The 13090-nt window shown below is 35.5% G+C and overlaps 2 protein-coding genes across 2 annotated transcripts; both read left to right on the forward strand.

Moving 5' to 3' along the window:
- Nucleotides 1–1800: 1800 nt before the first annotated feature.
- On the forward strand, nt 1801–5556 carry LOC143471058 (cytochrome P450 2J2-like). Its single transcript, XM_076969394.1, has 10 exons — nt 1801–2147; nt 2524–2675; nt 2911–3013; nt 3175–3284; nt 3429–3550; nt 3688–3803; nt 3988–4132; nt 4482–4645; nt 4734–5072; nt 5150–5556. The coding sequence occupies exons 1-9, from the start codon at nt 1884–1886 to the stop codon at nt 5049–5051; spliced, it is 1494 nt and encodes a 497-aa protein (XP_076825509.1). The 5' UTR covers nt 1801–1883; the 3' UTR covers nt 5052–5072; nt 5150–5556.
- Nucleotides 5557–9558: 4002 nt separating this feature from the next.
- On the forward strand, nt 9559–12928 carry LOC143471384 (cytochrome P450 2U1-like). Its single transcript, XM_076969846.1, has 9 exons — nt 9559–9813; nt 9949–10100; nt 10580–10679; nt 10867–10976; nt 11203–11324; nt 11491–11606; nt 11785–11893; nt 12150–12313; nt 12505–12928. Exons 1-9 carry the CDS (start codon nt 9559–9561, stop codon nt 12820–12822), a joined length of 1446 nt encoding a protein of 481 aa, XP_076825961.1. The 3' UTR covers nt 12823–12928.
- Nucleotides 12929–13090: the final 162 nt, after the last annotated feature.

The raw sequence follows: 13090 nt of genomic DNA on the forward strand, positions 1-13090 counted from the left end.
ATGCAAACCGGTAATGTTTAATACTTAGACATGACAGAATATAAGTACACTGTGATTCTGTGAAGAAAACATTGCATTTGTATATTAAAGATATACCATGACTTGCAAATTATAGCAAGTTTGTGTTCTTTTGAAGTACCAAGGAAGAAAGTGAATGTTAAAGAATGGCTGAAAATCACGACGTTACTGCATGATCAGTTGAGCACCGATCAAATGTCAACTTAGATCTGGGGACGCTCGTCATATAACTTATGTATAATCACTGGGACGTTAATTGTCATAATCATTAATGTATAAAACAAATTCCCACCTTTGAGCGCTCGTATTATACTGTAACAGACTGTTGATCCAGCAGAAATAAAGTTTTGTCCAGAAAATATTTGGCAAAGAAGAGTGGGAAAAAGTTGTCAGAGAAAAGCAAATACAAAGTGACTGTGTTATCGCTAGCAGTTTGCAAAATACAACGTAACTGTCACACGAATGAAGACCAGCTAAGTTTTGCCTAACATTTTGAACGGTTGTATATATACAGTGCAGTAGTATGTGACGTCAGTATAGTTCAATGTAGCCTTCGTATGCAGGCTACATACCAGCCCAGTAAACGAAAAAAGATAACTGTGAGTTTCGAAGATTTTTGTTCTGTTTCAGTCGAGTTTGAAGTGTGTTCTGCTGAATAATTAGCATCCTTGTTTGGATGGATCTCCTTTCTACCACTGGCCGTACCACTTGCGCAAGTTCGTTTTCAATTAGTTACGTACAAGTTAGTTGTGAGTTGGCCTTGAAAATGGATGAAAAAATTTCAAAAAACTAGCGGCATTTTATGTTTTACTGGAAATACTGTAACGGCATGACAAGAAAAAGCTCAGTACTGCTGTGACCATCGCCTATATCTACTGTACTGTTATCAAACTTATCATAAAGTTTGTGGTGTTGTGGTCAGTGAATAAGAGACACTCACTCAAAGCAGTAAAACTAGTTCTGCATAAGTGTTTGAACTTTGAACTCGGCGAAAAGTTTGTCTGAGCGTGCCTGCACGGATCGCTGTACATTGCGCAAAGTGTATAGGACATAGGTTTAGTTAGGCGAATATAGTGCGTAATGTTATGTATATCACGCTTTGAGTTTACGAATAAGTACAGACGTCTTGTCTACGCAGACTTTGTAAATGTAGCATAGTCCACAGACCACAGGAATGAGTTAATAATTAATTGACAGTTTGGCAAAGGACCTAATAACTCAAAATAATGACCTACCTACCATACAGTTTGTTATTTCATTTCTATAGAGCAAACAAAAGGATACGTGTATTTAACATGGTTCAAACGGGAAAGGTCACATTTAGCAATCTTAAAAGCGCCGCTAAAATTATGGACGTGATGTAGCTTGACCTCTTAGATTAGGTTAATAACCGCAAAAGTTATCCGCTATCTTGCTGGTATCAACTGTTTTCCACATATTGACTGTAAAGATAAATAAGCATCATTTCAGGTTAATCGATAGAAAAATTAAGAATAGAATTCATTGAATACGTCTCAGTATTACATCAAGATCTAGAAATAAGTTAATAACATATAGATCAGTTTGTTTTACGAAGTGACTGTTTCACGATAAGTTGGTCAAGTTGCTTAGGCCTATTGCTAGGCGGTGATATTAGGACTAGGTGAACTGGTAATTAGGGTCTAAGTGAAGTCAGAATTAGATTATAAGCAGTATTTATGTTTGGTTTAGGTTATTACTTTTGAGCACGTGTTAAGCTTTTTCGGGTTTGCCATTTTTTCCCGTCCGTTAGCCGTGTAGAGCATTGAATACAGTCCACAACATGAAATAAACGATGTTTTCAAAGTTATTTTAAAGTTGCAGTGAGTGTTGTAGTTGATGCAAAAATGATTTTATTGGACTGGACCAACTACCTGAACCTATATACTTTGACGAGTTTGATAGGAGTTCTTCTGTTATACTGGTACCGACGACCGGCCAAACTCCCTCCTGGACCCAGGGGAATTCCCATTTTTGGAGTTCTGCCATTTTTAGGAAAGTACGGTGAAAGAAAAATAGCGCAATGGAGCAAAACCTATGGCCCGGTGATTTCGCTGCGTTTCGGAAGGAATGACGTGATATTTCTGAATGATTTTGACTCCATCCACGAGGTTAACCAAATTCGCACATAATTTTATTTGCACATATGACTGATGTGGTATTGTAGAACAGGGCTGCGCAATAAGTTTGGCATCTTGCGTCTTGAAATTATCTTGTGACATGTATTAATAATTTTGATAGTGATGTTATAACCAAAGTCGTTTTGATGTTACTGTTGTAGAGCGTAATCCACATAATGTACAAATCTGCTGAAAAATCATAGATTATTTTGATTCCGTGTCTGGTATTAGCTTAGCGCGTTTTACGAAATAAAGCAGAATTGAAGTGTATGTGCTCGCGACATGAAATGGTTGCGCGAACCGCATTTTAATCCGCGGGCGGCGTGGCATACACCTCTGATATTGCAGAATAATCTTGTTCTAGTAGGCGCTAGTAAAGCAACAGACCAAGTTTTCTGGCCGGCCAAAGTTCGCCCTACCATTTATAACTGACATAGCAAAAGGCTCAGGGTATGTTGGACTTGATTATGGGGATTTCTACAAGGCCCAGAAGAAGTTTGGACTAACGGCCCTTCGCGGGTATGTGTTGGTGGCGTTTTGTTCATGCAGGAAAATCTTTAGAATACGAAGTATTTTTCTGACATTTGAAAACATCTTTTCATCTGTGTTTTTCTTGCTCAAACAAACATAAAAAGCTGGCAATATTTCATTGAATAAACGTGTATATTTTTCTATTTATTTCTATTAAACGCTACCATCTAGAAGTCAAACAATTTTGTTAATAGCGAATTTCGAAACCTCTTATTCTTTGCAGCTTTGGCGTCGGAAATAGAAGCATGGAAGACCGTGTACAAGAAGAAGATACGTTTCTCAATGAGGCGATAAGATCGATGGATGGAAAAGCGTTCAACATCTCGGTACCGTGACCATACATAGACTAACTTTCCGACATGTTTAATACCTGCTACTTTGTGTATTGGGCGTTTTCTTTGGGACAACATGTGTTTCGTTTAGAAGTATTGTCAGTGGTCCAATCGATTTTTGTGCCGGATAACCTGATGGTACATTTGGTTTGCAGAAGTATATACACAAGGCAATTTCAAACAACATCTGTAGCGTGGTTTTCGGCGAGAGATTTGATTATGACGATGAGTACATGGAAGATATCATGTCTCGTTTATTGAAACTGTAAAGTGTAAAGTGTTTTAAAATTGAACGTTAAAGTTTATTTGAAATGTTTTGAGAAAATTACACAAAATAAATATAAATCATTAACATTTGTAAAACGTACAACGCTTAAAATCATTTTTGCATCCACACTTTAAACTTTAGGCTTGACGATCCGACAAACGCAGCTGCCATGCGCATTTGCATGTTTGCACCAGGTTTAAGGAATCTGCCGCCGATTGGTTTTGTACATTCCAGATTTAAGAAAAAAATATCTGTTGCCTTGGGTAAGTATACATCATAGTATTTTTATTATTAGCTCAGAGATAATTTTGGGCTTTCTGAAAAATATAACCAAAATATATTTATAAATTTCTTGTTCTGTTTGTTTGTTTGTTTGTCGCTTTCAGTAAATTGTACACAGAGTTCATACGAAAAAAGATCGAGGAACACAACAAAACTTTCAACGAAGATGATCTGAGAGATTTTGTTGATGCTTTTTTGAATGAATCAAAGAAGGAAAACAACAATGGTTTTACGGTAAAATAATATTTTTACAGTATAACATACGTCAACTTAAATATGGGCTAATTTGTTACATTTTGGGAGCCAATTTGGGTATAACATTTTTAAGATGTATCTCTTATTAAACGTACCATTACTGTATGGCTTTTTGTTGGGCAAATAAAAAGTTTTCCAAAGGATTCCAATTGGCGCTTTTCAGAATCATCAACTGATTTTCTATATTCGAGCACTTTTAGTCGCCGGCACTGAGACCGCATCAAGCACTTTGTCCTGGTCGCTCATCTGCCTTTTGCATTATCCTGAGATAACGAAGAAACTGAGAGGGGAAATTTTGAGCGTCGTTGGTAAAATCTAATTTACTATGACGTACTGCTCACTTGTAATAGTTTAATTTCACAAAATACCACACAGATTATAGTAACAGATACTTTAGGTTTTGTTACTGATTTATTCTTCAAGGCGTTGCTTTATTTATTTTTAAGCATAAACAAATCCTCGAGCAATATGCTGTAAGATTAGCTGATACTGTGGATTTAATAAGAGCTCGTGAAAATGCATCTTGAAATTTATCACACCATTGTAGCAGTGTATTGTATATTTTACAAATATCTATAAATCTATACTACTGTGGTTTCCACTATGCAATCCAAAATATCAGTCTCAGAAAATGCTCCGCCACCTCTTTATTTTTAGGTCCCAACGCCCAAGTAGGCATATCCTTCAAGCATAGGCTGCCGTACACAAACGCGTTCATACAAGAAATAATGAGATTCCGAACTCTTTTCCCTCTCGACCTTCTACATAAAACGAACGAAGATGCAGAACTATACGGATATTTCATACCAAAGAATACAACGGTAAATAAAGACTTCTTTATAAGCAAGAGGTGTTGTTAAAAGTAACTGCGATTATATTCAGGCCTATGTTTCTGTGTTAACGGTATAGATTGCACCAAATCTTTGGGCAGCCCACAACGATCCTAACTACTGGGACGAACCGGACAAATTCAAACCGGAGAGATTTATCGACAGGAAAGGAGAATTTATTCAGTCGAATCGCGTGATTCCGTTTTCAATTGGTCCCAGGGCCTGCTTAGGCAAACAGCTCGCTCTAATGGAGGTTTACATCTTTCTGGTTTCAATGGTTCAAAAATTTGAGTTTTTACCTGATCCAAATGATGAAGAGCTGCCTAAACTTGATGATGGTATCAACGGAATGGCTTTCATACCATATCCTTTCCGTGTGGTTGCCAAGCCGCTGTAGATAAGCAATGGAGATTAGAAAGTAGGTTGATATTATAATTTTTGTCTGTAAATGAAGAATTAAGTAGGTATTATGATAGGTTTTTACTTCTGTTACAGTTTCTCCACCCCCGGCTAGTGAAACACCGTTTGCACACTCGATTGTATATGTTTGAAGCTTGTTTAATGCTAATGGATGTTTATTTTGACTACAAAGATGACCGACCGACCGTATAATATGCTAATAGGAACACATGTATACGTTGTCATGAAACTGTAGTTTTTAATCAATATGCTGTAAGTCGTTTATCTTGGCCATCACTTTTCCGTAATTTAACAAGTAATTTTCCAGTAGCACTGTCTTTGTAATTTTGATATTTTTTTGATTGCGCGTTTTTTCCTTATACGCAATGCATTGTATATGTTTATATGTGTTTTGCGAAAAGCATTCTCAAAATCTCAAAATACTCTTTTGTTTAATCACACTGTCGTCATAATTTTTAAATATATATTTTCCCATGAGTGAATCTTTCTTTGTACAAAATCAACCAAAATCATTTAAAATATACAGTAAAGAGTAGATTTCAAATGGTTTTAAAGCACCAGCAGAAGCTTGCTAAAACAATGCAATTACAAACTTCGTACAAAGTTGTTTTGAAGCTATGCCTGCTATTGTTTGCTTGCTAGCTGCTGGTATACATTCACAACATATTTAACTTGAACAATTGATTGACAAGAATTGTAATGGGTGATAATTTGATATGAGCAAAAGTAGCCTACTGCAGCAAGCCTACAGTACGTATTTATATATGAATGGCCCTGTAAAGAATCCCTATTATAGATTTGATATATCCGTGATAAGCTTTAAGTTGATTTATTAGATAGGCTATTTAACTTAACAACTCTGATAATTTGATTCGATTTCCAGTTAAAGCAAGGCGGGTGGTCAAATCATGCCGTGGTTCAATAGCAGAACAAACAAGTATATATATCGAGAACAGTCTTTATTCTGTGCTGGTTTCCGGAGAGAGCAAAAGAGATAACCAGAAAATAGCAGTCGAAAAGGTTTGGACTGTTCGAAAGATGCGTCGTTTTCTTTGTTTTCTTTACGTCTTACGGTCACTAAGTAGAACTCATTTTTGCTTTGCTGAGGTGTTGAAGGTCAATCTTTTTAGGAGTTAGCGTTACAATATAGCTAAAACTGGACGTTTGCAAGCGCTTGGTTGAGCTTTGAGAAAACGCAGTATCATTTCTGAGGTTGTTGTAAATAATGCTATTAGCCAAACGTTTGTAATCTGCTTGACACAACAAACTTAAAGGTTGCGGGATTAGTTAGCCAATTACCGGTGACAAAAATACTCTAATTTCGTTACAAAATTTCTCGTCACTTGCTGGCGCAATCAAATTTGGAATTTAGCAGACGCCCAGGGCGGCCCTCCTACTTTGTGGTGTTATGTATGAAGGTGATACAATAACGTAAATAGATGATAAGCTGTCCAATAAGAAGGGTACTCTGAAGTTGGTCAAGTTGCCTTTAACCCCATTTAACCAAATTAACTCTGGATTTACCTTGCACGCAGTCAAACCGATATATAACTTGATAATGATAATAATAATAATAATAGAATTTAATAGATTTTACTGTACGGTAGAGTCCTGCGCGGGTATGCCCGTCCCACGCGGAGCGGTTGTGGGTACCCGCACGAACTTCGCTGTGCTAACGGGTCGGTCGCGAAAAAAAGTTTTTATAATGCAGATCGTGTACCCGCAAAATATCAATTGTTGTCGCAGGGCGGGTGCTGGTGTCCGCATGAATCATTGTAGATTTTATCTATAAGATGATTACGTCAACTTATGTTAAATACACCCCGCGCAGGGCTCTACCATTCAGTATTAAAATCCAGTGTCTAAACGCGTGTGTAAAAACGTATCATGACATTAACTCGCTCCAGTTGTTTTCTGTTCCTTGAAAATTATGCGACGTTTGCATAAAAGCGTGTCTCCTACGGACTCCACTTGGTCGTAGATTTTTTCTGTCATGAGAGTCGTGGTTCGCTCACATTGATAACCACAGCCTTGGAATTATAGCTAATAAGAGCCAGTCGGAAACCAAAAATGCCGATAACCAATGGCGGATACTCCTATGCCACTGAATTTGTAAAGTATCGGTTTACAGTGTAAGCTCTTTATAAGTATATTTATTATTGTTTTGCGTCTGTTTCTATCCCCATCATACTTTTCCTTTAACTGTTGTTGAGCCTATAGCTTAGTGTGTGTGTGTGGTTTATTCGTTCCATCCACTATACTGTAAACACAGCATATAACCTAGAGTACTAGACCAATTTTTGATAACATAGTATAATATAAAAAAACAAGTTTTGAACCAAAAGCGTTTTTTGATTTTAGGCTACCCGAAATTAGAGTTTTTAGTTTTCCAAAGAGTCTTTTACAGTTCCTTATAACACGTTTCTTATAAAAATCGGTCATCAATTGCGTGGGTATGATATTTAATGTAAACAAGAATCCTTACTTTCGTGATTGTGATAGGTGTTATAATTCAATTATTTTTTTTCTTAGAGCTTTTTTTGTATTTTTACGCTCAAAACACTCATTTCACGCAAGAGAATTGGAGCAGTCATGATATATTAGTGTTTGTTGTAGTAATCTAGATTGTGTTTGTTACGCTAAAAATATTTTCAACTTTGGATGCGACAGTCCATGTTTCTACATACTGTAGTGTAGTTAATATATTGAACGTTTTATCGAGGCTTTGTCGTTATTTTCCCAATCATTGATTGTTTGTGAGCATGTTTTCGTTGTTTTACGCCGTAGCAAGGTTAGCACCATTTTATATTCGATCCACACAAACGATACCGAAAAATAAACGATACGATTGTTTAATTACAACGTCACACTCTTTTTCTCCCATACATCTGTTGACTCTATGCAGACCATACTCTCCTCGAGATAATCTCCTTGTTTTTGGTGAGAATGTTTTTACTGTAGAAAAAATAAAACATCTGCCACAGCAACATTTACTGACGCGCTTTATTGTTTGTTTCATTTCTTTATCAGACTTTGCCAGTTTTTACTGAAAGCTAATTTTCGTCTATTATAAATTCATATACAAACTGCAAGCACTATAGGTATTAAGTTTAAATTCCAGCCTGGGTTTATCAGACTCGTTAAAGGCAAGTTGTAAAGCTACAAAAACACTTTTTAAAATCATCACCAATCAGCGCCAAAACATCTATATCCAATCTAAACAGCCGGTAGATTGCAATTGTACAGCGACCCGTAATAAAAAAGAGGGAATCCACTAAAGTATTCGAACCTGACAATTTTACATAACACACCGATGGCCACTTCCACAACTCCATAAAAGACTAAATATATAACAAAGCGACATGCAATAAGACATTTGTGCGTAAAGCAAAAGAGAGGAAGTAATAATTACAACAAATGGTAAAAGAATGAGAAAGCTAACTGTGACACCACTGTGCAGGAAAACTACAGAAAATATGCTTCGAATGAAGACTGGAAAGTGAAAAATCAAAAACAGGAATCGATGACAACAGACTCTTATATGCTATATAGAACGCTGTGAAACGACGTGGTATTACGCTGTACCTCTACATCCCAACGTGAACAAAAAGTTTATATAAACTTATTATGTAACACAATTGATAGGATTTAGAAAAACACCTTGACTCATAATATGAGGAAATGCCGTAGTGGATACCACTTGTAATGCGCTGTATGTACAGTACGTAGTACTCGGCAGAATTGTGCAAGCAGTAATTACTACCTAAAGCCTTATTTTAGATGATGGATTTGAGATAAAATTTCCTTATCTTACTGATTGACACGTAAACAAAGTAAAAGACTTCTATCAAAAATCTGTTTTTGGCTTTTTTTCAAAGATTTAACATTTTCCCACTAAAACCGTTAAATTATAAAGTATCAAGTGATGACGTTAAACAAATAGTAGCAACTAGCAACTTTGACACAACAGCCTATGATTTCTAAGGCGCTATCATTGTTGTTAATGTGTCATCCGCCATCGTAAAAGTATTTCCAACGAAGATGTAAAACACCAGATTAAAATATATACTTATCAGATAATTGACAAACCCCATATGGAACGGAAGGCTTCAGAAAACGAAGCAAAATAGAAAAAGAACAAATATACAAAGCATATAAAAGCAGCTTTGAAAATGAAGCCGGCATTTTAAAGGTAATTGACTAATTAAGATGTGGGACAGCAGCGAACGTATATGGTTAACGTTCTGGATACGCATTACAGTTCGCGTTGACCCAGCTTGTTTTAGCGGCAAACGAGTGAATAGATGCGAAGTGTGAATTGACAGATAAACTTACTAAATATTTACTGTAGTAAATTCATTTCCACGTGCATACAATCGTTTTATTTTAAATGATAATAATAATTTACGGCTGTTTAAGGAATCGATACAAGTTAATCTAGTTTTCCAGATTATTTAGTAACAAATTATTTGTAACAAATACAAATGTTGGAACGTAACTACTTAAACGCGTTTATTTTAACGTGTACCGTCGTGTTGCCCCTAATATACTGGTATTGGCGTCCGAGAAAATACCCTCCTGGGCCCAGGGGAATCCCTGTTCTTGGTATGTTGCCGTTTATGGGGAAATATACTGAAAGAAAGTTAGCAAAATGGAGCAAAACTTATGGCAATGTGATGTCATTGCGCTTTGGAAGAACTGATGTGGTATTCCTAAACGATTATGGCTCCATCCATGAGGTGAATGGAGATTTCTGCAAATAATTTAAAGCTTTTTCATTAAACTTGGCCTTGGTTTCCTTAAATTTTTATCATTGTGTATTTATATATAATATTTTTTTATGTTATTTACCGGTAACCTTCGATTTCCAACAGGCTTTAGTGAATCAAGGCAGGAAGTTTGCTGGACGGCCAAAATACACTCTTCCATTTATAACTGATTTGGCAAAAGGCGCAGGTCTTGCTGATATGGACTATGGAAAATTTTTTATGTCACAGAAAAAACTAGGTTACAAGGCTCTTCGCGGGTAAGTACAGTTGATGGTAATTTTGTCTTCTGCAGCTAACCTATTTAACAACTATTGCTGATCGGTTAATAATCCAATCCATGACAGCAAAACCTAGTTGTTTTATAATGAGTTTTTTCAAAAAGAATTGTCTCGAATTGGTTTGAAAAAGCACTGATTGGTTGCCATTAAAAAGTTAAATTTATTTTATCTTAAAACTGACCAAAAATAAGTTTATATTTTTTTGGGTAATATCTCAATAAATTTATTCAAATTTATTAAGTGTTTTTATAAGTATATATCGTTTAAAATATCAAGTTAAGTTGAGCATGACTGTAAGTTTAAAGGAGGGAAAATCTTTAAAAGAAAAAGTTAAACTGTGTCGGTTTAGGCAAACAGTTGTTGGTTGCTAAATCATAAACATGGTAATTGAACCAATTTTAGTTAGGATTTCTTCAATATTATACAATTTAATACAATTTCAACCATTTGGTTCAAAGCTTGGGCGTCGGTAGAACAATGGAAAGTCGTGTGTATGAAGAAGAGTCTCACCTTATTGATGCAATACGTTCGATGGAAGGAAAACCTTTTAAAATATCGGTATCTACTGAACGCTTTAACATACTTACCATGTTTAATGCTATAATTTATTCCTCATAACTTTAAAGTTCATCTTCCACTAAATCTGATTACAGTACTTACAGATAAACAACATAAAAAATGTCTCCAATACCTACAAGCTTAATTTATGCTAAAGTACATTGGATTTATTCTTTTTTCTTTTCAGAAAATCATTCAAAAGGCGATTTCAAACAACATTTTAAGCGTTGTTTTTGGACAGCGGTTTGATTATGACGACAAGCACATACAGGACATCATGAATCGTTTATTGAATATGTAAGTATATGTAATATATTTAATTCAAAAAATTGTAGACTATATACTGTTATTCACGTAATTAACAACTTGTATGGATGTTTAGATAGAGCTTGAAAATCAACTTTTTAAACCGTTTGGCGTTTTGTACGAACGTATAAATTAGGTTACAAAGCAAAGAAGCGGAAATTGTTACGACAAATGCGAGCAAAAATTTATAGGTTTCTTTAATCATTTACTATTCCAGGCTCGAGGATCAAGCAACATCATTATCTTCCCGCATTTGCACACTTGCACCTTTCTTAAAAGACATACCTCCCATTGTTTTCGTGTATTCGAGATTCAAGAAAAGAATATCTGTTTCGCTAGGTAAGTTTAGGTTTAATTTAAGTATAACTTATTTTACGACATAAAATTAATGATCATTGCCAAGCTTGGTCAGGAAATATTTTGCATATTAAACGGCTTTTAGGTTAATTATAAGTATAAGTTACAAGATATTGTTTTGAGCAGACTATTGGTATTAATATTAAAGACTATATTCGAAAGAAGATTTATGAGCATCAAGAAACTTTTCAGAAAAATGATCTAAGAGATTTCATCGATACTTTCCTAAAACAGTCTATAATAGAAAATAACCAAGACTTAACGGTAAGTGAAACAACATCTAATCGAAATCGAAGTGACGTTTAGAAGCATAGTTTCGACATTTTCTCGATTTGATTGTTTTACAGTGTTCTACAGTATGACATTCGCGCAGCCGGAAAAATTAGTACTAATGGTATCTATAACGACGGATAATTTTCACTATATATAGATCTGTATATAGATCTCACTGTATGAGATAGCATCAACTACTTTATCTTGGGCACTCCTCTGCCTTTTACACCATCCAGAGAAGCAGAAGAAACTTCGAGAAGAAATAATGAAAGTTTTATGTAAGGTTATATATAATTTTAAAATGTATTAGTTTTAAGACATTTACTATATTTTAAGTGAAACTATCGCCTAAGCCGCAGTATAACGCTTGCCACGTATCACTTTGTGACCAGTTTCCGGTATAAATCTGTTTATCGATATGAAATTATGAATCTCGTTATGAATCATTTCACTACTCTTGCAATGCGATGTAATGATCATAAGCTCAAGCTTATGGCCTTATTAACATTCACAGTAAACTGTTTGATTTGGTAGGTTGCAAAGAGAGAGTTAGCGTTACCCACAAATTTATGATGCCATACACTAATGCATTCATACAAGAAGTGATGAGATACAGAACGCTTTCTCCTATCGGTGTTTCCCATAAAACCACAGAAGATGCAGAACTGAACGGATACTTCATACCCAAAGATACCGTGGTAAATGAAAATACTTTTTCTCAAAAGACCGCATAGGCGTATATGCTGTAGCCAAACATGGAAATGTAACGTTGCTTCTTGAAACCTATCGTCGCTTATCCTATCCCAATATATCATCATACGACATAAGCGACACAGTTAACTGTTGTGTACTTCTAATCTATTTACTATTTACAATTATCTTCCTACAGGTTGCAACAAATCTTTGGGCTGTACATAATGACCCTGGTTATTGGGAAGAGCCGGAGAAATTTAAACCGGAACGATTCATCGACGACAATGGAGAACTTATTCAATCAAGTCACGTGATACCGTTCTCACTTGGTATTCGTCAATGTTTAGGAAAACAACTTGCTCAAATGGAAATCTTTATCTTTTTAGTTTCAATGATTCAAAATTTCGAATTTCTGCCCGATCCGCATGACAAAGAACTTCCTAATATTGATGAAGGTGTAAATGGCCTTCAATTTTTACCATACGCGTACCGTGTAATTGCGAAATCTTTGTAAAGTAGTTGTGTTGCGTGTAGCCTACTAAACTTTTCAAACGATTCCTGTGATTTGAGTTGAAAATTCTACAAATTTTCTGTGTTACTGTATAAGTATTTAGCGTTTCGGCACCTCGTTATTTCTTGTGGCTCTAATACAAAGGTTCTATATAACTTAGTCCACGGATTAGCTGAAAGCGAAGAGTATATCCAATAAAAAGGTGGTATTGCTTGTCCCTGTCATTTGTATATAGAAACCGCTTCAATATGCATATTTTTGCTGATAATGC

Source organism: Clavelina lepadiformis, chromosome 9 (genome assembly GCF_947623445.1).
Source record: "Clavelina lepadiformis chromosome 9, kaClaLepa1.1, whole genome shotgun sequence".
Classification (NCBI taxonomy): Eukaryota; Metazoa; Chordata; class Ascidiacea; order Aplousobranchia; family Clavelinidae; genus Clavelina; species Clavelina lepadiformis.

Excerpts from the sequence above, each read along its gene's own strand:
- LOC143471058 (XM_076969394.1), top strand. The coding sequence starts at position 1,884 with ATGATTTTATTGGACTGGACCAACTACCTGAACCTATATACTTTGACG. Across the intron at positions 3,014-3,174 it reads GAAAAGCGTTCAACATCTCG|AAGTATATACACAAGGCAAT; the intron begins GTACCGTGACCA and ends TTTGGTTTGCAG. Across the intron at positions 4,646-4,733 it reads TCATACCAAAGAATACAACG|ATTGCACCAAATCTTTGGGC; the intron begins GTAAATAAAGAC and ends TTAACGGTATAG.
- LOC143471384 (XM_076969846.1), top strand. The coding sequence starts at position 9,559 with ATGTTGGAACGTAACTACTTAAACGCGTTTATTTTAACGTGTACCGTC. Across the intron at positions 9,814-9,948 it reads ATTATGGCTCCATCCATGAG|GCTTTAGTGAATCAAGGCAG; the intron begins GTGAATGGAGAT and ends GATTTCCAACAG. Across the intron at positions 10,977-11,202 it reads ATGAATCGTTTATTGAATAT|GCTCGAGGATCAAGCAACAT; the intron begins GTAAGTATATGT and ends TTACTATTCCAG.